At 39.8% G+C, this 24,470-nt stretch overlaps 1 protein-coding gene across 6 annotated transcripts in view; it reads left to right on the top strand.

The window, feature by feature from the left end:
• PCNT (pericentrin) overlaps window positions 1-24,470 on the top strand; it is an 86,128-nt gene that overhangs the window by 990 nt on the left and 60,668 nt on the right. For 3 of the 6 annotated variants that reach the window (XM_082056520.1, XM_082056519.1, XM_082056518.1), the window contains exons 2-15: window positions 5,889-6,080; window positions 7,752-7,802; window positions 8,721-8,900; window positions 10,230-10,373; window positions 11,929-12,093; window positions 13,327-15,771; window positions 15,858-15,950; window positions 16,174-16,350; window positions 17,374-17,629; window positions 19,432-19,490; window positions 19,668-19,842; window positions 21,284-21,420; window positions 21,948-22,059; window positions 23,637-23,669. In XM_082056520.1, coding sequence (XP_081912646.1) covers window positions 5,889-6,080; window positions 7,752-7,802; window positions 8,721-8,900; window positions 10,230-10,373; window positions 11,929-12,093; window positions 13,327-15,771; window positions 15,858-15,950; window positions 16,174-16,350; window positions 17,374-17,629; window positions 19,432-19,490; window positions 19,668-19,842; window positions 21,284-21,420; window positions 21,948-22,059; window positions 23,637-23,669 — 4,219 coding nt within the window. The remainder of the gene's footprint in view (window positions 1-5,888; window positions 6,081-7,751; window positions 7,803-8,720; window positions 8,901-10,229; window positions 10,374-11,928; window positions 12,094-13,326; window positions 15,772-15,857; window positions 15,951-16,173; window positions 16,351-17,373; window positions 17,630-19,431; window positions 19,491-19,667; window positions 19,843-21,283; window positions 21,421-21,947; window positions 22,060-23,636; window positions 23,670-24,470) is intronic. The other 3 variants (XM_082056522.1, XM_082056523.1, XM_082056521.1) reach the window with 2 other exon arrangements.

The raw sequence follows: 24,470 nt of genomic DNA, 5'->3' as shown, positions 1-24,470 counted from the left end.
CTGCTCTGCACTGGTGTGGAGCACTGTGTACAGTTCTGGGCACCACAGTAGGAAAAAGATATAAAGCTACCAGAGAGTGTCCAGAGGAGGCTAAAAAGTTGGTGAAGGGTTTGGAGAGGAAGCCGTATGAGGAGCGGCTGAAGTCACTTGGTTTGTTCGGCTTGGAGGAGACTGAGAGGAGAGCTCATTGTGGTTACAGCTTCCTCACAAGGCGGGACAGGCGCCGAACTCTTCTCTTTAGCAACCAATGACAGAACCCAAGGAAATGGCAGGAAGATGTGCCAGGGGAGGTTTAGGTTTGACATCAGGAAAAGGTTCTTCCCCCAGAGGGTGCTGGACATTGGAACAGGCTCCCCAGGGAGGTGTCACAGCCCCAAGCCTGACAGTGTTCAAAAAGAGACTGGACAACACCCTCAGACACATGGTGTGAACTGTGGGGTTGTCCTGTGCAGGAACAGGAGTTGGACTTGATGATCCTTGTGGGTCCCTTCCAACTCAGGACATTCTATGATTCTATGAATGTCTGCAACTATGTGATTAGCAGTTGGGATGTGTTGACTCTTTTAGATAAAATCTTCTGCTTTGTTTTGGTAATGATGTTCAAGAAGATAGTTAGAAATGCTTGATTACTTTTCTTTTAATTCAGTGTTTCTGCTAGTTTTTGAGCTGTTATCGTCATATTTCCCTTCTGAGAATCTACAGCTGAATAAGGCTTGCCAGGCTGCAGCTCTTCACTGTTCTCACCATCCCGGTAGGACTGGAATGGGAGACTGGCACTGCAAGGCAATAGCTGAGGCTGCACAGGGCTTTGGGAGGTTTGGATAGATCCAGTCTTTCCATGATGTGCTACAGCCTTTTCAGTCTTGACATCACTCCTGGTGTTTCTGTGCCAGGGGGCTTTAGATTGGATATTAGGAAAATCAGATATTAGGAAAAAATTCTTCACAGAAAAGGTTGTCAGGCATTGGAACAGGCTGCCCAGGGCAGTGGTGGAGTCACCATCCCTGGGGGTGTTTAGAGGCATTTAGATGAGGTTCTTAGGGACGTGGTTTAGTGCTGGAGTTAGGTTATGGTTGGACTCAATGATTCCGAGGGTCTCTTCCAACTGAAATGGTTCTGTGATTTTCCCACAGGTGTAGGGCCATGGCCCGTCCTGCAGGGGACCGCTCTGGAAATGTGGCCAGCGAGTTTGGAGGTGGCTTGGAGCTGTTCTGTCTGCCTCAGACCTGCTCAGCAGTCCTCTGTGTTTCTGTTTCAGCTCCCTCATCCCGGTGCTGTGCAGAAGGCAATTAAAGAGGGAGGGGAGCGCAGTTGTGGCTGGAGCTGCTCTGGAGCAGTTTGCTGGTGGGCAGCTCCTCTGTCCCTGGCCTGTCCCACCCAGATGCTGCCGTGGTTGCCACACTCCCCACTCAGCAGCTCCTTGAGATGTGCTGTGTGGACACAATCCCTGGTTGGAGAACAATTGTGTGATTAGTTTTTGGACTAATATAGAGAGAGGAGACTTGGAGAACAAGAGGTCTTTAGGCTGAAAAGTTACATTAGCTGTGGCAAGACTTAGGGTATTTCTTTTGTAACCCTTCTCTAAGTGCCATAGCTGTTTCTGGTTGGAAAAATGGGGTCGACTTGCCTTGAATAGGTTATTAATTCACACCTGTTGTACAGCTGTTGTTTGCCTTTGGAAAAAAAAACAAAGTAGGGATTTATATTGTGTTTCAAATTATGTGTGTAGAGCCACTGCTGCATTTATTTTTTTTAACTATGTGCTAAATATCTCTCATCTTACCATTTAGAAAAAATTGTTAGCAGCCCCATCACTGTTGCTATTGTGTGGTATCACATATCTGAGAAGAGAGGAAAGGGTTTAGAAAAGCAGAGGCAGACGTAGTGCTTCCTCTGCTTATTAGAATGTCACAGAGATCCATTACTTCTAGCAGATTGTGGGCACAGACAGATGAATGAAAGCAATATGCGTTGGGGCACACTAAACACAAAGATAGTATGTTTGGCTTTGGAAGGCAAACATGTGAGCTGCAGATTCCTTACTATACCCACACCCAGTTTCTGGCATGTATGGCTGTGTGCGTGATTGTTTTGTTTTTTTTGTATCTTTACTGGTATACCTGGAGTTGTAGAGCTGACTTATGGAACAGATGCATATTGGGCTAATTACTGTAATAAATACACCTTTGGTCTCACTCGGTGTAGTCCTTTCTGTGTTCTTAAGTCCATGGTGGTCTGTGGTTGTGCTGCTGAGTGGATGGGCTGCAGGACTGGAACTTGCTTCAGAAACTTCTCCGGATAGCTTGTGTTTTGAATGCTTTTATCTAATAGAGCAGTAAGGAAATGTGTTTTGGTTTTGTTTTTTTTAAATTTTCTTTGTGCTGCCCTCTGTGTGAATACAAATGCAATTTTGAAAGGGAAAGATGGCCGTGAGCAGGTACAGTATTTCCTTCCCGTGGTGCAGGCCTGCAGCAGCGCAAGGTGATCCTATCTCAACCGGTCCAGAAGTGTTCAGTGTCCATCCACATCAGTTTCCCAGCTCATCTCACCACGTCACTTCAAGGGTGCTCCCAGGGGACAGGAGTGCCAGGCTGGCTCCATCTTGCAGGGCTCTGTTGTAGCAACCTGACTTGTGGCAACCCATGTGGTTGTACCTGCTGCAGGCTGATAATGACTGAATTTGGAGGTCTGAACTGCTCTGGGGTTTTTGGTTTCCCCCCCCTGCTACTCCTTTATTCCCCTAAAATATTACTTTTTGTCTGGCATCCAATTTTAGTCTGCTAAACAATGACTTGGGATAGGAATAAAATGTGATTATTTGTTTTCCTCCTTAAACCATTACTCGAATTATTATTTTCCATATAAGAATAAAAGCTCCTTTATTGAAATGCATTTAACTCATCACCTAATAGTAAGTCCAACTCTTATATTAATTGGAAATTGTAATGATTTGGCAGCTAAATACTGACTATATCAGAGACTTCAGATTTGCAATTTTAATAAAGGTAATACTGGTAGCCAAGTTAGTAATTGAGAAACAGAACAAACCTAAGTTTTTGGTGCTGCTTTTTTTTTTCTTGTTTTGTGTTGTATTTTTTTTTTCCACCTCATGTTAGCCAGTGTGCGTGGTGACCATCTCTGCCATTGCAGACCTCTATGTGCCAAACCTCGTGTGTGAAAGGTTTCTACTGTTCCTGCATTTTACAGGGTAGGAGCACAAAAAGGAGCGTTTGCTTTCTTCTGGAAGTTTTCCTGCTTCATCAGTTTAAGGAAGCTTTAAATAATGTTTCTAGGTTTTGTCTAAGAGCACTCATGCTTGTGTTTACCATATCTAAGAGGTGGAATAAGGTTTATTTGGACAACCTGTTTCTATGTGGTGCTGCTGTGTTTTTCTGCCCTGTTCCATTTGCTATGGGTATTCTTTTGGTACTAATTTCTGAAGCACGTAAAGCAGTAAGTAAAGGAGTAAATTATGTGAGAGGTGGGCTGGGGGGAGCTGAGCAGGTCTATGTGTGCTGTAGTTTTCCTGTCGTCTGGTCTGTGCTGCTGGTATCAGCCAGTTCGCAATAATGTGGTGGAAAGATGTCAGCGTGGCAGGTAATCAGGGACGGGGATGACACAGGGACCACGCGACAAAACCTGACAAGCTTATTCTTTTAGTTCTGGGATCCTGGTGCGGTGCTGGCCGTACCGATTCAGAGGTGCCTTGCGGTGTGGCTTGGAACCGACCGGTCCTGGTGAAATGAAGCTGCAGTATTGTGGTACCTGCAGAAGAGACGGGTGTGCTGCACGGAGAGCTGCCTTGAGTGCTGTGGTGGACGGTGCTGCTGGTGTTCCTGTGGTGTGCGGCGTCTTGGCTGAAAGTGAAGCTTTTGTCTTGGCACATGCTGCTGGGAAGCGAACTGAGAATTGGGCCCTGCGCGATGGGATCTCACTGGGATGGGGGAAATTGGCATTACACGTTTTCTTCATATTCACACACACTACTGCACGTCTGATGATACTCTTATAATGGCACTTCAAATCATGTAGCTGATCAAAGGCTTTGGAAACCTGGTATCACCCTAAATAAACCTTTTCCCCATCCAGTGATTCCATAAATCTGGAGCGTGTTTAACTCCAGACACTTTCATGGACCAACAAGCCTGGTAGTTCCATAAAATTTTGGGGTAGTTGGATATTTTGGTATGACATATATTATGTTTTCATAGGTTTAATGTGTATGAATGGGACAAAATAAGTTGTTTTTTTTTTTTTTTTTCTTTGGGCCATGCATGTAAAAATTCGTATTCATTTAGATGTTCAGTCATGGCAAGTCTTGGTATTCTAATATCACATACTTGGTCTCCCTCCATGAAATCATTAACTGCTCTCTATGATGGCCACACTCTCTGCCTTTCTCATCTTTGTGATTGTTTTACTCCTATTTTCTTTTATTTTATTTTCCTGCTTCAGCAGTTCGTGTACTTTCCATTTTTCTGCAGGTTTCCTCCTGTCCCTTTTCCCCCTGTTATAAGGTTAATTAGTGCAATAGCTATTTTTGACCTATATTGCCATCTGTAGGTGCTGGAGTTAACACCTGATTTTAGCAAATAATATTTGTGTCTCGCTACAGCTTTATTTACTGGTCTGTTCCTTTTACTTATGAAAGGCAAGAGGGCACCTGGGCATCTTTGTTTGATCTGCATTCAGTCTTAATAACTATGGAAACTACAGAACCTAATCTTAAAAATAAGCTATTTGTACATAAATATCTTAACTGCAGGTAAGAAACTGATTGTCTTTCTGCAAATACACCTTTTGAACAGGTGTATCAGGGTAGCAGGTGTGTAACTGTGTATCTGTTGAATAGCAAAGCTGTCAGGTACAAGTTGCTGTGAGGACATGGGTGTAAGGAGAAGGCACTGGCCTAAATCAATTTCACAAACTGAATGAAAAGAAACAGACAAGATTTTTCCACAAGGTGGCAGTTTTACAGGAAAACCAAGCTGTAAGGCAGTGGATTTTGGTATATGTTGCACGTAGAACTTATATTTACATCTATTTTATCTCGTCACAAGGATATATTAACAGTGCACTTGATGGTTGTAACCTTGGCGAAGGCTTTTTCCTTATGAGAAGGATGTCAGGATTTATGCGGTGAGGGAGATGTTACTTGGAAATACTGCCTAGAGTTGAAAATACAATAATCCTTTTTAAGCTGTTTAAGGTGCTAAGGAAACTTGGGTAATACATTGTCAGTGACATTCTTTACAAGTCCCTGGTGCTTCACAGAGCTGTGATAGTGTGATAAAGTAGAGCATCTGATTCTTCAACAGAAGAAATTAAAATGACCTGGCTTAATTGATTTTCTATTTATGTACTCTAGGCTGCTTTCTGGCTAGGAAGTTTTGCTGTGTTCTTTTAAGGGGGTGGCAGAAAAGGAGCACGAGGATTCACTTCCGTTAATTTTAGTCTTAAAGCTTACGCTGGCAAAGATCTGTTTAGATACTTTTCTGGGGGGTTATTGTTTTTGCTCGTCTTGCAGAAAGACTGCTCAATTATTATTTTTTTTCCTAATGATTCTAGTATATTTACAACTTATTCCTTTACTAATCTGTCTTGCTGTAATTCTGGATTGTCATTGACACATAAAGTTTCACGGAGTAAAATTTGATTCTTGTATTGTAACGAATCTCTAGCACTGGTGTGAGATTTCGTGCTTAATTGCACAGTTATCCAGTATGTTCTGAATGTGTAGAAAGTAGGAAGATAAAGCAGTTTTTCTGCAGATGTATATACCTTATCGAGATAGGATCTTTGTTACCCATGAGTGTGTTAATCTTGTGGTCCTGCTACCTTTTCCTCACTTACCTCTCCTTCTACCTCTTCCAATCTTTCCTGCACAGTTTGCTTACTACAGACAGCGAAAAGCAAAAGGTGACGTCGCGCAGTCGCAGAAAAAGACGGCGAAGAGGAAGAGCTCGTCTGTCCACACACATGACGTTCCGAAGGAAGAACACGCTCTAGCGGTCCGAGGTCTTGGTAAGGGTATGGAGAGGAAGGATGAAGCCACCAACATACTAGAGACAACAACAGAGGTAAATCTTAGTTATTTCTTGTGTTTCACTTCACTGTTTGAAGATAACAAGTATTCCAGGTGATTGTTTTATTTAACTGAGTATTAGCCGTCTGTCACTGGCAACGAGCTGCCATTGAGAAGTAAGGAAAGGGATGGATTTTCGCTCATAATAATTAACTATCTTACAAAGTGATGTAAATAACTGAGAAAAACCACCTCCATTATATGGGCTGGCCAGCTGGTATTGTCTCTAAAATTGAAGTCTTTCACTGCCTTGAGCTTCTCTTTGGGCAAAGTTCTGGTTGTGTGGCAGTGACTCCATGAAATGGCAAATCCAGACTGAGAGGCGCAGCAATGAGCAAAGCTACCAGGGCCTTGTAATGCACAGTATTCGTTTGGTTTTGTATCACTTTGCTGGCTCGCATGTGCTTAATGTTTTCTGAAAAAACATAATTTGCTCCAGCATGCTCTCAGTAGCCGTTGTAAAACCAGCATAGATGTTACGTTCTCTAACAAATTTATTTAAAATGTGTCTCAGCTTGTGCATGCCGTATTTTGGTATGTTTGTACTCACGATCCTCTAGAGGTAGCTGTGTAGTCATGTCAGGAAACATATAACCAGCTTCAGATATAGCCTGAGATTACCAGACATCTGCTAATAGGTGCACTTTTCTGCCTGAATTTAACAGTTACTTTCTTGCTTCAGCTCAAAAGCAAGATTTTTATCTTTATATCAGCTGTGGATTACAGTCATGTGACACTTTCTCTTTTCCTGCCTCATAATAAAAATAGGCAAAACATAGTTTTGAACGATTTTTTTAATAGGAATCCAACTCGCTTCTGAAGTGGTTGGCTGATGCTTTCACAAGCCTCAGAAGCCACAAGGTGACCCTTTGGCTGCAACAAACTGTGTCTGTCTCAGTCCGAGAATTTGTTAGGAAAGTAGTTTCCTAGTGCATTTCAGCATGTTGTCTGTGCAAAAATTGGGGACAAAAAAACCCCAAACTAAACAATAACAGACAAAAAAAAAAACCCCAAACCAACAAGACCAACAAATCACTTATTACTTCTAAATGGCTTCTGTCAAAATAGCTGGTTTGCAAAGCAAATGGAATTGCTTTCCAAGTGACGTGGAGAGGGCACCAGTACTCACTGGAAACTACTTTGTGCAAATTCAAAATACAGGGAGGGTTATGGGCTGCCTTTTATAAATGGTGCTACACTCATCTTTGTCTTGTTGTGAATTTAGTGAGAGGTAAATATATTTCAAAATACTTTTTTAGCTACATTAAGTGTAAGTGTTAGAAATAGTAGTGCTTTCATAATTGCTTGAATGATTTTAGCATGTTTGTTAAATGATCTCCAGTCAGTTAGTTTATGAATATTTAGTAGTAGATTAAAGAATGCTCAACTATATTTGCAAGCCACAGAAGCAGAAGATAAAACATTGAATCCCAATGGTAAGGCATAGCCCTACATTTCTGAATAGACTTTAATTTTTTTAGATGTGTTTATTCCGTTCATTTGACCATGGATGACCAGTTGAGTTTAGCATTAAAGTCAGTCTCTCTTACAACATGACCTTTTCTGGGTCATGTGCTTATGGTGTTTCCAAAATAATTCTGCTTTTCTTTGTGTATCTTTAAAATGACAGTGATTTAATGTTTTTTTTTATTTGTTTACTTACCAGGGGAGTGCTGACTTGTCCAGCTGGGATGTACCGGATGATCATGCAGCTCAAGTAAGTGTGAAAGAAGGTATATTTAGTAAAAGATGCTGATATATATGTGAAAGAAGAGTGATAATTGATTACCAATATGTTTCATTATTGAGCATTGTTATCAAATGTGATAAACGTGATGTGATTTCACTATTTTACAGTCTAAACCAAGTACTTAACATGTACAGGTTGCAAAATTGGTTCCTAAGGGAATTGGTTTTAGTGAAATCACAGACCTTGCTCAGAGAAATTTGAATAATGTTTTTAATTGAAAATTAGGTTTATTCTTTAATTGTTTCATACATTAAAACCAGAAAGTATTTAAAATAAAATACAAGATACTGTCTCCTCTGTGAGAATTGTAACGATGTTGTTCCTAAGAAACCACAGGATTGGTTGGAGCAGCTTTACACAATGGTACTTTGTATGTTATTTTTTCTGTTAAAGGCCACAGAAACTCAGAGTATGTTGAATATTTATCTGCAATAGCTGCTTACATTTGAATTTAACTTTAAGAACTTTACATTATTATTTTTCCTATGGATGGACTGTTCTCCAGTCAGCACAAAGCTATTTTAAGTGTTGGTAGTATACACCACCCCCACCCCCCAACTTGTAAGCCGGAGTGTGTTTTACATCCCAACATGTGTCAAAGTGTCACTTTGCCACAACTTGGTGCTATAGAATCACAATGTTCTTCTCCCTAATTTACTTTTGTGCCTTAAAGTATCATATGAAAATATATTATCCATGGAAATATTTTATTTGAAGTTTTTAAGAATTAAGGACTGTATGTACAATGTTTCTATTAAATACCAAGTCCCAACGTTGAATTACTTTTGCACTAGAATTTGCCCGTATTTGGAGTAATCACAGGCCAGAAATGGTGGATTGTTTTGGTGAATAAATACTTTTTTTTTTTATGTTTCTTTTCTGAAGAAAGTTACAATCAATTCTGCTGCAGAATACAGTGAGCTTGATGCTAAGATGTGTCAGGCGAGAATAGCTGAGCTGGAGAACAAACTTGTGGAGAAGCAGGAGGCTGTGGACAGGCTCACCGCGCAGATGGACGAGCTGCACGAACAACTTACCCAGCACAGCGACTCCATGCACCTTCAGGTATGTTTTGCAGAATTAGATAATGGGAATAATACTGCTTTATTATTTTGAGGCGAAACTCAAAATTAGTGTTGTTTTTTCAGTCGAAAAATTACTTTGCTTTGCTAACGTGTGCTGTGAAATGCGCTGCTGAGGTTTTCCATTCACCAGTGTCCAGGACTTTGTATTGCTTGAATCAAGTAAAATAGATTTGAAATGCTTCTATTTTTAGAGAGTTTTTTGTGAAATACGAAGTTAAATTCTCCTGCTGAGAAATGGTTAGACGCTTGCTACTATTTTTATTGATAAATGTGCTTGCTATATTGAGGAGTGGGCCTTTCTAGAGAGAACCTGCAAGAAACACAAAGGTAAGTATAGTTAATCCTACATTTGAGGTAGGGGCTCAATGTAAAAACATAGAACTTACATATTTTTAAAGTCAGTATTTATAAAAATATATATTGAGGTCAAGCTGAAAGCTGATGCAAAAAACCCCGCCAAGTAGTTTTCAAAGTACTGAAAAGAGAGTGCTTGCTGAAATGTCGATGTTTCTGTGGAGATATCTCCTTTTCAGACATTCACATGGGATGCCAGACACCACCACCCCGATGGCTTTTCCCCCAGAGATTGCTCCTGCTTCTTGAATATTTGGAAATACTTGTGGCTTTTAGAATGTTGGGTAAATTATTAAGTAGGATAATTTAAGCTTTATTTAAACTGAGGTGTACCTTTCCCAAAATATTAAAAAAACCCCATACTTTATATAGTCTTTCCCTTGCATTTATATGTAAGGGTAAAGTACTGGATGCTTCTGAACAATAGCAACTTCCCCCTTGACATGTTGTTTTTCTCCTTTTAGGACAGGGAAACAGAGATGTTTCCTGTTGGTGAGGAAAAAAATTGGAAAGGTTAATGTGATTAACATGAAGTAGGATTAATGTATCCCATCTCATTAGCTTTCTCTCACGTGGCTGAAAAGAAGAGTTGACAGATAGGAAACAATTTAGGGGGTACTAAATATTCATTATATCCTGTAGAAAACTTGATGCTTTTACATCAATGAGAGGTATGGATTTTTTAAGTAAAAATATTTATTTCATTAGGGGTATCATAGCATTTGTTTAAGAAGCCACTTTTGATTAGGTTTGTCATCTCTTTGAGATCAGTATAAGATTTCTCTTTCATCACCATTGTGTTTGAACGCAAACGTTTCTGGTCCTTCGGTGCATGTTTGTTAAAACTGAAGTGTAACTGTAGACTCTAACAGCTTTGCTTTAAGAAAACTCACTGGGATCTTAATATGTGAAGAATATTTTAATTTTAAAAGCGTACTTCTTGTGGTTCATGTAGGAAACTACTGTTCAAGAGCAGAACGAGGTGATCAGGAAGCTGACAAGCTGCCTTCAGCAGGCCAAGGAGGATCGGGATGACCTGCAGGAAGAGGCTTCACGTGTGGCTGGTCAGATCCATGACATCCAACTTCAGCTGCACCAGGTGTGCCTCTCCTCCAGGTTTTGTTTCCTTATGAAATATGAATCTAAAAACATATTGAGCTTGTCACGTAGCTCTTCAGTTTGCAATGCAGCAGTGAAAATTATTTTGGAGCGAGGCAGCTTTTAGGCAGAAGACTGGGAGATGTCCTTATGCTTTCCACTGAATTGTGTAATGTTTGGGAGGTCATTACACTTTTTTGTCCATCAGTTTATCCCTCGTTAGGGAATTTTCCCCAGTATTGCCAGTGGTTTGGGAGCTATACAGAGCAATCGCTGTAATGGTATGGGCTTGTGTGTGATCAGTTTTCCCCGCCTTTGCCGAAGAAAGCACTGAATATATTCATGGACAACTGTAACAGCTCCGCTGTTATATAAAAACTTGCTATGTTGAGCTAATGTGACTTGGCTCAAAGGAGGAGATTTAAAATAACCTGAAGATGGTTGATGTAGCCCCTGTGACACACAGGAGCTGCTTCTGTGCATCACGTTCGTCATGGATCTAATCCCTGGATAATGAGATATACTACAGCCTTCCATCTACTTAAAAAACATTTCTAAAAAATACTTAATTTTTTTGGTGATGCTCAGTGCTTTAGTGGGTGTTCTCTCTGAACACCTGCATATTTGTTGTCTCAGCCTTGTAGTACATGCCAAAGAGTAATATTTATGTATACTTACCATTTCAGGTTTTAGACATGAATTGTGCTAGGAGAGATTACATGTCTTAAATATATAGCTAGGAGGGGGGGTTAAAAATATTAAAAATAAAAACTGGGACTTAGTGAAGTCCAGTGATTATCTTGAAGGAGTTGCTCATGCCCTGCAAAATAAATCCTCTGCTAAATGAAATTCTAACTTTGGAAAAGAACAAAAAATACTGAAATTCTGACTGCTGTTGTCAAAATATGGGGAAATAGTGGAAATCACTCTACAGATGGTGGTTGGGATTTACTCCATAAGTTATTGAAAAACAACGGATAAAGCCTCTAAACCGCACCTCAGGCATATTCTAGACAAGGCCCGTAATAAGGATGCAAGTTGCTTGTGGAATCATGTCAACTTTGATAACAGATTGAAGTACTAATACTTTCTTAAATATTATCTTCCTTGTTTTAGCGAAGTCTTTAAAAAACATTTTAGAAAGTGAATAAAACACCTTTTATTTTACCACCCATAGGAGTAAATGTTTTATTTTCATTTGGAGGGAGATGGAGAGGGAACAAAGCCTTTAGTGTTGAGCTGTAAATCCTTTGCAGAGAAGACTGGTTTGTTCATTGTCCTCTTACCAGTATGCCCAGTCCGTTGGAAGCCTTGCTTTGCTTTAGGGGCTTCATAGAGATGAATTATCTAACGCTTATATCTTTACAGTAAGTAATAGTATCTAAAACATGACAAGAATTATCCAACTTCAGGGAGATTCTTATTCCTTGAGAATGAAAGAGTAGGGTAAATCTGTAGTAAATGAATACTGTATATTTTATGCATACAGTGAGACGTGTGTCTGAGTTATTCCGACATAAACTTTCTTTTGAGCCTGAGTACCTTTATGTGTTCAGGTTAATGAGATGCTGAGGAGTAAAAACCCTGGGAAAAACGAAATACTAGAAGCTCAGCAGCAGATGTCCTTGTTTCAGAACCGTCTCAAAGAGCAAAACGTGCATTTGGAGATGCTGCGTCAGAAAGTGCATGACCTAGAAGTACAGCTTGAGTCTTCTCAAAAGGTAAAAACTTTTTATAGTGCCTTTATAATTTGAGTTCTAGGTAGTCAGAATTTGTTACAACTGTGCAAGCCGAGGTACTTTTTTTTGGAGGAAGACCCTGCAATGAACATTTATTTGTGCATGAGGCAACATTGATGCTTCGGGCGTGATACTACATTTTAGTATGTTCTTCTGAAGTTGATGATATCCAGCTGGGGCAAAATAGCTCCTTACGATTTAAGATTTTTTCTTTTTTTGTATGAAATAAGGATTCAGTTCTGGTTCTTCAAAATTTGCTTATTTGTTAAAATTACTCCAGCGGTTTCTGTTGCAGTAGGGTTGGTCTTTAACTCTGTCACTAAATTGCTGTATAAGAAGTTCCTGTCCTGCTGTTTGTTGAACTGAGGCAAATGGGAACATAAGTGACAGAGGTTTGCAGGGGGGGAAGGTTGCTGGACGTGCTGTGTAAGCCTATAAAAATACCATTGTGTGAACTCGAAACACCTAGGAACCAAAAGTTAACTGTATCTGTAGTCATTTCAGTCTTGAATACCAAACAATGTGAAAAGCTTATGTGGGAATATTTTTATATAACCATTCCAGGAACAAGCATTATGAATAAAGAAACTCAGTTCAAGTTAAAAACACATAGCAGGCTTTTTTTTTTTTTTAATAACATGTATTTCCAATTTGGTGATAACTCTCACCTGCTGTAGTGGCAGCATGGTCATTAAAAAAGTCTTTTTCTTTAGAAACAAGTTTATAGGGATTGTGATTACTAATATATATTAAAGGAACAGCTTAAAAGGTCTGATTTCATTTAATCACGTAACCAGCGATGCCATAGGTAGAAGCCTTAAACTTATAAGTGAGTCAAAATTTGACGTGGCTGTTTGGTGGTTTCTCTGTGCAAACGGATGTGTGATGGAGAGGGGTCCGTAGCTTTGTTTTTTTCTAAATCGAAATACCTAAAGTTTGAGAAAGCCACGATCTTCCTCCTTTATGGAGTCAGTGGCATATCATTTGTTATTGCTCGGACAATTTGATATTTATTACTGTATTTGAAGAGTGGTTCAGTGGTACTTTCTACTCTCAAGAATGTATTTAAAAATCCTGTTGACTAAGCCAGTGATACACCCTGTACTTAATGGAAAATGGTCTTTGTGAAGATACATTAAAAGCACAAGCCTTAAGGAAATTTAAACCATGTCATATTTCTACGGTTTATTTCGTATGTACTGTTTTATTTTTAAGAATACCAAAGATAAAGAAAATCTGCTTGCCCAAATGGAAGAGGATATGAAAGATAAAATGCAACAGCTACACAAAAGCATAGGAGAAAAAGAACAGCATATTAAAAGTCTTCAGGATCTACTAACATCAGAAAGATTTAGCTTGTCTATACTACAACATACCCTTTCTCTCCGGGACTCAGAAATCACAGAATTAAAAAACAAAATAGCTTTGTCCAAAAAGAAAGAACAGCAACGTATTGAAGAACTGAAAATCAGTCATGAAAAAGATATTTGCAGACAGCTGGAGAACTTGAAGGCTGAGCTGGAGAAATGCTACAGAAGAGAGATTGCAGAAGCCAAGCAGGTATATGAAGAAGAAATTATTTTAAAATATAAGAATGAACTTGAACAGTTAAAAAGAGAACTCTGTTCTCTGAATTCTGAAGAACACGTTCAGAATTTGAATGGCATAATAATTAACTTAAATAATAGTCTTTGTGAGTCTGAAGTTAATAAAGAAAATTTGAGAAAGAAACTTGAAAATCAACAGGAAGACTTCCAAAGAGAAAAATCTGAAATTGAAACTAAATACAAGGATTTAATTGATGGCCTTAAGTCTCAGCTTTCTGATGCACAAGAGCAGGTCAAGGAAGCCCAACGATATAAACAAGAAAAAGAATCCTTGAATGAAGAGATTCAGAAACTGAATTATTTCATCCAGGAATTAAATGAAAAGCGACTTTATGAGGCTGAAAAAGGTATAGATGTAAGGCAGAAGCATGATGAAAACCAGATTTTACCACAGGTGTTGCAGTTGCAGAGAGCAGAGCTTGAGGAGATATGGAATAAACCGCAGCAGTTGAAGGGAGATGAAGTAGTTTGTGAAGAACTAGAGTTCCAGCGTCACTTGGGAGCAGAGTCCTCAAGGAATCAATTAGAAGAAATTAAGAATTCAAAGATCGCAGAGAATAATGCAAGTAATGAAGGAGATAACCTGTCTGAAGGACGCTTGTCAGAAGCAGGGCTTTTCAGTGGTGATGAAGGCATATTGGCTAAATATCTCATCTCCACAGACAGACCAGAAGAGTCATTTGTGTCCAGCACTTCTGAAGGTTGTGCCATCGAAGAAGGCAGATGCAGTATGTATGGGTTAGACAGTAGTGTGCTTCTAGAACCCAGCAGAGATTTTGTAACTGCCCCATTAAGCTTTGGCCTTGATGAGGAAACACATCCTGGCAGTTTGGCTCAAGAGACTTTTGAAGAGACCGAGGTGGGAGCAGAGGCCTTTGTTTCGTTTTTGTCAGATAACTCCCTGCAGCAAAACAGAATAAGTGACCACAGTGACGTAAAGGACGATGAGACAAGTTCTTTAGTAGAGAGATGTGTGCAGCTGACTGAGCAGCTCCATGAGAAGGAGTCAGCCTTGAAGAAATCTTGTCAGGAGACCCAAGAAGCTCTTGGAAAATGGGAAGAAGTAACAGATGAGCTCTCTCGCGTACGTGTGGAACTGGATGAGGAGCGTGAAGCGCGGATCCTGTGTGAAAGAGAACTTCTTCAACAAAGAGAAAAGGAGAAAGAACTTGAAAATAGAATAATGTCTCTAGTAAAGCAGCAGGGTGAGGATGGAGCTGTAGAGCCTTCAACGCAAGCATCAGAATCCTCTCCCTGGCAAGAAATGGTAAAAGAGCTGCAGGAGGAAAGAGAAATGTTGATGGTGCAGCTGCGAACTCAGGAGCAATTAGTGAAAGACGTTCAAGAGCAGAAAACAGCTTCTGATTCTGTAACAAGTGAAGTGCAGTGTCTGTTTGGACGTCAGTTAGCTGCTTTACAAAGTCAGCGGGACCAAATGCAAAGCCAGCTTGATGCTCAGAAGGCTAAAAACCAGACGATAGCAGAGCTGCTTGGTCAGAAAACCGTATCTGAAGAGACGCTTGTAAAGGAACGGGAGCTGCTCAAAGCTGAAATCAATAATAAAGAACAAAATTTAGAACTCTTATTGAAGGAAAAAACTGCCTTAGGAGAAAGATTATCTCATGTGGAGCAGGAACTAGTCAAAGCAGAAAAAGCACTAGCAGAGAATGCTGGCATCATTGAGGACCTTGAGAAAAACATACACGAACTTAATGCTGAAGTGAAAAACCTCAAGGAAATACAGGAGTGTGAAAGACTGGAATACAAGGACAGGTTAAACCTCAGCAACCTAGAAATTCAAAAACTTAGTGCTGAAATAAAGACAAAGTGTACTGAGTACAATGAGAAAAAAAGCCAGCTGACCGAAGAAATTGTCCATTGGAAGAAGGTTCATTTGGAGCTTGAGGCTCGCTTGCAAGAGTCCGTCCAGTCTGCACAAGCCGCGCAGGAGGCCCAGTCCGAGATAGTGAAACGTTACAAGGAAGAAATCCAAAAAATGGAGGCTCAGCACCTTGCCGAATTAACTAAAGTGAGTTTGACACATAAGAAAGAGGTAGGAAACCCCCGATAACAGCAGGAGTCTTGGGATTTCAGAATGCTTAAGGTAGTCATTGCAAATATTTGTGTGCCTGTTTTCAGATAGAAGAATTAAATGCTGAAGTAAAAGATAAAACAGAAAAGCAGCGGAAGTTGGAGGAAGAAAGGAAGGAACAGATTGCTTTAATTAAAAAGGTAAACGCTGCAATGGGGTTCATGTCAGAAAAATAAACTTATTTTGTGTTGTTTGTCATTTAAGCTTTATAAATATCTTAGAGATGCAAAAATCTATCAGTTGTTTTTTCCATGGCATCTTTGATTTGTGTTCAGGAGGAGGGAGAATTCTGGCTCAATAATTTATTAGGGGGGTGACTAGACATATTTTGAAGAAAGCTCTTTATCTGAGTGTTCTCTGCAGGTACACGAACGAGAGCACGATCGCGAAATCTCTGAACTAGTTACTAAACATGAAGAGGAAATGGAGAAGCTCCGTGCTGAGCTAAATAAAGAACAGAAGCAGCTGGTGGATGAACTTCGGCAGCAAATGGCAGCCGCACACAAAGCAGAGATTGAGCAGGCTCAGCTCCAATCGCAGGTAAAATAAACAAACGCGCTAATTACTGGAGCGGTTACCTTGTTGCAAAGATGAGGCTCCTTGATTTTTGTGCATATAATGTGTGCTGTTGTATGTAGTGCTGCAATTGAAGAATTAGGAGTGTACCTTTGGTGGGTGGTAATAGAGATATTTTTACTATGTTTTTCCAGGATCCTCACTGCAATTACATTGTAACATTGATTCTGAAGAAAACTGGGTGGTTGATGGGTTAAAAAACAATTCAAAAACAAACAAAAAATCCCAAATGAACAATTTCGTAACTTTTCATGTCTTTAACAGAGAAATTTATGAAAAAATACTAAACTGCTCCCACTTTTAAATTATCCTGCTAATGTAATTAGAAATGCTTTTGTGCTAAACTTATGTAAACCTGAGTTTTTCTCTAAATATTTACTGGGTTTTTGAACATTTCAACTAATGCAAAGTGAAAATGGAAAAAATACACCCATGTTAGGGTGTAGCTTGTTAGGTCTAATTACAAGACACTGATGTGCTGTTTAGTTTATTTAAGAACTGAAAAGTTTGGTCTATTTTAGCTGCCATTTCTAACTGTTGGATATTCCTCACTTCTGGTATTTTTTTTTTTTTTAATGAGGCATGGGGAATTTGATTTCTACTTTTCCAATAACACTTGAGAATTTTGCCTTTTAACAAATTATAACCAATAGCAAATCTGAAGCCTTTTTTTAACAGACAGCAAAAGTTTGGGGTGATTTTTTTTGTTCCTCTCTGATGGCGTTGCAAGGAAGTGGATGGATTCAAGGTATTTGCTTGGAGATGGAGTTTAGAGGCACGTATATGAATATGTGGTTTGAATCTCATTGTAACAAGTCTTAGCCTATCTTCAGGGTTCTGCCCCTGCCATGAAGAAACTCTCTCCAAGTACAGAAAGGCAAAACTTGGATGGGTTTAACAGTTGAAAGCAATTGAACCTGAACCTGGTCACGAAAAATGTGAATGCTGCATTAGAGAGGGAAAAACCTGTTCTCTTTTCCATTACAGACACTGCACAGCCTTGAATTGGAAGCTTTACGCCTAAGCTTAAATAATATGCACACCTCACAGCTTGAGCTTACGCAGTCTAACTTGAGAAAAGAAAAGGAGATTGCCCTTGTGGAACTACGGGAGATGCTCAATGATAAGCGTGCTCAAGAGGTGGCAATTCTGCAAAGCCGCCACCAGCTGGAGTGGGAGAAGATTAAAGAACAGTGCCTGAAGGAAAAAGAAGACCTGGAGTCCAAGTATCAGCAAGAACTAGGTACTAAAATTTGGGAATAATGGACCAGAAATTGAAACCCCATCAGTATTTTTCTTCCTCCACAGGTTGTCTTGTTGTAGAGTTGGTTGTTGGAGTGATGGCTGGCGTTGCCTTGGACAGGGACAGCGGCTAGACTGGCATGTGCAAGAGTGCATGTCTTATATGCAAAAATTAAGTTGTCTAGACCTTAGTTGAATTTCTTTTCAACTGTATGGGTGTTTTGCTGCTACTTGTGTAGCTATTTTGCACTATACTAAAGTATTGCTTTCAGGAGGCATTAGATAGAGCTCTTGTAAAGAATTTAGTTGGTGCAAAGAGCAGAGCTCTTATCCCTCATGTTTAAGTGGTTTTGTTGCCCTGAGTCAGCACAGACCACTGTTGTGTTTGGGACAAGACACAGAAATGCTTCCTGGCTCGACCACTTGGTGCTTTCAAGAGGAGGATAAAGTATTTGGAAAGGAACTGAAAGGCTCAGTGAGAACGTGCAGCTGGGTGTCCTTTGAGATGTGTTTGATATAGGATTGTATTTTGACATCAGCAAGTGGAAAGCTGCACTTGATAGCCCTGAAGTTCTTGGGGTTCTTGGCATTCTTTGGGATATTTGCCTCTTCCCAGATCAGAAGACCACTTCTGGTCTCCATGGCAGAGCTTGAGGAATTTCTGGAGAAAGGTGAGGCTGGCAGCAATTCACTGGAGAAGTATAGGAACCATTCCTTTAGTTGTCATTCCTTGAGAGGAAGAAAGTGTTTTAGGGCTGTGTCTTTTTGGCCCAAGAGTAGGAAACAATTGGTTACCACCAGTAATACAACAAACGGGTGGCACAATTGAATTTGGGAGCAGGAGGAGGTCTGGATGCAGATTTAAAATCAATGCTGTTTACGTATGTTTTGGTGATGTAACTTAACGTGAATGTAACTGCTTCTGAGCACTTGAATATAGGGGCTGAGAAGGAGAATCTGGAATTGGATGGTAGACCTGATGGGGAGTTGTGAATATTGTTAGCTGGGGACTAGAGGAAAGACATTTCTCTTCAGGGAGGCAATTACAGGGCATGACCCAAGTCACTTGAGTGCTGGACACCATCTTGTAATTTAGATGATGTTTCTTCCTCTGCTGGACCATCATAATCTCCGAGTTCTCGTTTCCCACTGAAAGACTGAAAATAAGGTTGTAAATGAAGGCAACGGCGCTTTGGAGCTGTGAGAAGGGGACTGACAGGCTCTTGCAGATCAAGGAAGGCGCTGAACAAGAAGTTGGAATGAATCTGGGGAGGAAGAAGCCATTGATGTTGGTGGTAATTGAGCAGATAACAGCGTTTGTCCTGCACTCTGTTTCCTGGGTGGTTTTAGAAGAAATTTGAAGAAAGTTTCCTAATTGCTGCTGCTGCCGCCTGCTCCTCTTTTGCTGTGTCTCTGGAGAGAGAGATGATTCTAGCACGTAATAGTGACGTGCAGTAAAATGCTAGCATCTAAGGTGACGTTGCTAGGCATTTTCATTTATATATTTAGGAATAAAAGGCGGGGGGGGGAGCTTGGTGTTTTGTTTTGGGTAGATTTAAGTAGACTTTCCTTTGCTAATTAAGCTGACCTTAACCTTCAGAGTTGTCTTTGCAGTTGTAAGTATTAGATGCTTATTTTCTAAAATGAAAGTGAATTACTAAGATACAGCATAACAGCAGGTTTGGACAGAACCCAGTACCTTACACTGCTGCATGCCTATCTATTCAAGTCCAGAGTTTCATACTGAAAATGGTAATCTCATCCGTATTTCTACTTATCATTTAATAATATTTTATTTCACAGTTGATCAGAGAAAGAAAATAGAATTGGAAATGGAAGACACACATATCCAGGCAATAGAGGTACAAATTCTATTCTTCATACATGAAAATGTAGAACTCCTTTCAGTAAACTAGAGCTGGTAGAAGTCCTGTGTCCACTACACATTTATTGTAGAGAACAAATAAAGGGTGGAGAAAAAAAGAAGTACTAATTTACTAAATGCATTTGATTTAATAATGCATATCTTGTTCTCTTAGGCTCTCAAAAGAGACTGGGAATTGGAGTCTGAAATGCATTTAAAAAGCGCTTGTGAAGAGCTGTCTGAAAAACATCAGACTGAAATGACGGAACTGCAGAAAACTTTGGAAATGGAATTAGAAAAAGTCAAAACAGAGCTGAGACATCTGTCTCTAGAGAATGAACAGTCTAAAAGTAAGTTCCATGGTCTGGAAGTTTGTTTTTATTGAACAACAGCAAAGCTAACTGTTTTTAGAACCTGTATAAAAAGCAAATACAAGATATATCCACGTATTCTTACTTAAAAAGTGGGTTGATGGCATGAGACTGTCTGGAAAACAGGATGTAAATGAAAAACTGGTTAAAGCCTACTTAGCTGTGTTGCATTTTGGCTTCCACAGACTATGAGGTAGACTATGTTTTCCTTCAATCATATTAAAGGGAGGTGCTGTTTTGCTGCCAGCTGAAAACCAGATTGGGCAACCACTGAATTGAGTTCCGATTAATATCGATAGAAATGTTTTCTAACAAAAAAATTGGGTTTGAGTTGTGACTAGATAAGACTTGATGGAACAGAACTTTTTGAAATACTGTTCTGGAAGTGATGTTTTTGAGACGACTATAATTGAGGTTTAACTTGAAAGATGAAATCTGGATGAGTACCTTGCCAAGTACTTCTGTTTGTCTTTTGCTGAGGTGCAGGTAGGAGATAGGACTATGGAAAGATTGTGTAGGTCTCACAGTCTGACACTGTGAGATATAGTGGTTGAGGAGCACAACAGAGTCAGATTTGCGGTCAGTGACGGCATGAAAAGGAGCCATGAGGTGTAGAGTGCCGTGAAGTGAAAAGAGACAGGGTTGCCTGGCCTCTGAGGTGCTATGCAGGTGAGAGACATGGGAGATAATACTCAAATAAATGGAAATGCAGTGTTAAAGGTACTGGGTGAAGAGTGGCCTTTGTGACCTGCCAAGGGCCGGTGGCTTTCACAGCATTTGGCTGCTCTGAGGACAGGTTCATAGGAACAGCTTGTTCTCCCCAGCTTGCACTGACTCTACTAGGGTTCTCTGAACCTATATCAGTAAAGTCTGTTCCATGAGGATAACGTACACCTCTTCCAGCTTCCTGTGACTGAAGTGCGGTCACTTGATTGCAGATTCTTTCTGGGAAGGTCAAGATTTGTTGCCCAAAGAGGTAGGAGCAACTTCAGAGGGTTCAGAGAGCGCTCAGCACCAAGACAGTGTACTTGGCTTTCCTCGTCCGTCCTGTTCATCTCTTCAACTGCCTGATGCTGAGTGTGGTTGTAGGAGGAATTTTGTGTTTGTAGACCATGAAGAAATGCTTGATTTCCTGTTCCAAGCACGTGTGCTTCTGTTTGGGTATGTTCGTGTATGCAGGGAGCAGATGTTCATTCCTCCGGGACTCCTGTTGGTTATTTCTTGGCTGATAGTGTGGGATGATGCAGAGAACTAGGAAACACTGTGTGAAATGTCTGGCTTTCAAATACTTGACTATTCAAGTATTTTTGTGTTTCTCTGTAAGCTAGCATCCTAGATAGAAATAGGCATTTCTATTTCAGTTGCACAGGTTATTCAGTAACCAGCGTGGTGGGATAACAGAACTCATTTTTAATTTTAGTAAAATGTATAGAGTTGGAGAAGCAACACCAATTAGCCATTACAAAGTTACAAGAACAGCTGCAGACCGAACATCATAAACTCCTGGAAGATATGAGGGTGAAAAGCCGAGAAAAAGAGCAAAATCTTCAGAAGGAGGTAACTAAGATTTCTTTAGTAATTTCAAGTGGCTGATTGCTCTCTGTATAACAAAAACTAGACTATTTATATATCATTTGGGTGACTTGTTTGGATTTAGGGGTTTTATTGAAAAACAGAAATGCATCTTGTGACACACATAAATACTCTGGGATATCCTATAGTGGTTAAAAATATTTTGAATGCAATTGCCTTTGTGCCTTTTGGTGCTGTTTCTTTCACTGTATTTATAGGCTTAATTTTCTGGTTCTTGCATTTTGTTTTTATCTAGTTAGTACTTTATTTTTGCCAATGATGACAAATACGACACAAGGAGCCAATTCTCCTCTCTCGGGAGCGGGTCTAACAGTTAAACACTGCTCAGTATCTCTGGTAACCTGGGTCAGGACCTGAGAGTCTGGTTGATACCAGGTGTTTACACGTATTTCTCACAGAACTGTCTGTCATGTATAAAACAAGCAATTAGAACAAAGTTGTTTTAAAAAGGTTGTGGGTTTTTTGTTTTGTTTTAAACCTGTCTTCTATAGCTGGAGAAGCTTCAGGTCACACACGAAGAACTCAAGGCTCAGTCACAAGAAGAAATCAGGCAGCTTTGGTCGCAGCTCGATAGTACCCGAGCGAATCGACAAGAGCTAAGTGGTAGGTTTAAAACCGACGCATTTTATTTTTTGCCTCCTCTTTGTATAGAAGTACAAACTATTGGCATGAAATACCTTTAATTGTGTACCAGAAGCACACAGGTAGGTCACAGAATTGTGTTGGATGGCTAGTTGGTTCTGCAGCATCAAAAAGCATGGTATGGCTCTGGGAAAAAGCTCAGTCCTGTTGTTCTCCTTTCCCTTCCCACTCTGTTCCTGCACCCTATAAAAATCTTTAGTGAAAACCAAACATTTTTCATTGCAATGTCAGATTAAGTATAACATACTTAAAAAAACCTGAGAACATGCTGGTCAATGCAATGGCACGCTCCTGTTTTCCTCCAGTGTGGAAGTGGGTATGAATTAACTTGAGAAAACTGTTAATTGGAGGTACATAGTAAAGATCACCACTTAGTTTATGACTTTGACTGGTTTATTGTGGCTATGCTGCATTTTCTTTTAATTGGTTATAATTAAGAGATCAGTCTGCTTAAAAAAAAAACAAAAAGCCAGAAATATTTTAAAACTGCGTGATTAGGTTGTATCTTGAGGTAGAAATGACTTTTTTCCCTTTCAGTTTTGAGGTGAATTAAATATAATGCTTTTTCATTGGCACTCAAAATGGGGAGTCACTGTCTTCTGAAAGACTTTTAATTCTTAAATATAGAAAAGCCCTGATTTAAAGGTATCTCTGTATCAGATGATACTTCTGAAATCAGGATGAACGATAATGTTGTTTTCCTATAAGGCTGAAAATCACCTCCTTTCCATAACTATGCTTCTGTTTAAAAAAAAACAGCAAATCCCCTAAACCTAAAACCTGGTGGGTTTTTTGTTTATTTGTTTGGTTTCGGTGTTTGTTTTTTTTTTTTTTTTTATTAGTCTTATGTGTATCTGCATTAAACTTATGAAAAAGTTTTAATGCTTGAGAAAAAATAATGGCTGGCTGAAATCTGGCTTCATATGCTTTGGTACATCTTAAGATATCTGTCTCAAGGTTTAGGTGTGTTTAACAGTCAACTTTACAGGGTACTGATTGGGAATGACACACATTTTTCACTTCAAATGAAGTGGAACATGTCTCAGACGTGTGTGTGCAAACAGAAGTATAATACGTGAAAGAAGGAATTTTTGAAAATTAAAAAAGCTACAGGCCGTGATGTTAACAGCGTTCACACTGTACCGGGAGTGTAACATTAGGTGGCATTCTTTACCTCTGCTGGTGTAGCTGAAGCATATTACATGTGCCTTTTGTTTTAAATCAGATTTCATATTTGCTAAATAACTCTAAGAAGCTTTTGAAGTATAATAGGGTTTTGTGAGGGTGTGTTTTGTTGGTTTTTTTGGGTCATAAATTGAATAAGATTTCTATCAAGTGAGACGTTACCGTGACTTTTTCAGATCTCTGTTTTGCTATTACAGAATTATAGAAGATAGCACTTTGTAGTATTTTCTGGAATTCTTATTTTCTCTCTGTAGCTCTGATCTTTATTAACCTTTCAAATGTCTTTCCATGTTTCTAATAACTCATGTTCCCATTTTTTGGACCCTTTCTGTTTCTTCTTCATCTTGCTTGAGATGGTGAGACCAGAACACAAGCCCACGGTCCAGGTGAGGATCTCACTTTTGGCGTGCAAGATCTGAAAGGTGTTTGTTTTACTCTGCTTTTCTTCACTGGCGTGATCATTTGTCAGTGTGTCCCCATTGGTTTGAGGGCTCATGGTGGTGGATTTAAAACACAGCAGCTGGACAAAGGTGTTGCTGCTCTGATGTTAAGAGCAATGTGCCTGTTCAAAACTGCTCCACGCTTTTCTGAGTTAGTTTTGTGCCAGCAGACTTGGCTGGTTGGGCAAAACCGGATGGCACGTCCCTTGCCTGTCCCATTGGTGTTGTTACTCGTCCCTGCTTGTCACTTGATTCCTCTGGTCCCCGCAGCTGCTCCCTATGGAACAGGCTTGAGCCACATACTTACTTCTTTCTGTCTGCATGTTCGTTGTGAGAATTTTTCAGGCCAAGTGTGCATTTTCTGGTTTGCTGCACAAAATCTGACTGTGGCAATCAGCTGTGTTGCTTCCTGGGTGGCATCCTCTGTTTCCATAAACTTTTCTGAAATTTCGCTTCTTGCACAGCATAAGCAAATGCTTTTCTCTGCGTTTTTTCTTCTTGAAATGCAGTTCCATCTTCAGTTGGTTCTGTGGGTATTCAGCTGACTTCAGTCATCTGGGATATATTTTCAATCCCCTCATGATTTTTGTCCTACTTTTCCTACCTTTTCACTTCCTGATATGTTATTGCTTTAGTACAGAATATGGGGAGGAAAGCGCTGAAAAAGTTCATTAATACACTGCAATGCTGCCCATTGCCCTCACTCCCTGAAAGGAGAGTAGTCTGCTAAACAAACCTTGATTGCAG

The sequence above is a fragment of the Streptopelia decaocto genome (assembly GCF_964273445.1).
Source record: "Streptopelia decaocto genome assembly, chromosome: 6".
NCBI classification, from domain to species: Eukaryota; Metazoa; Chordata; class Aves; order Columbiformes; family Columbidae; genus Streptopelia; species Streptopelia decaocto.
Note: the sequence above shows the minus strand (reverse complement) of the source record. Positions and strands in the feature narration are given on the sequence as shown.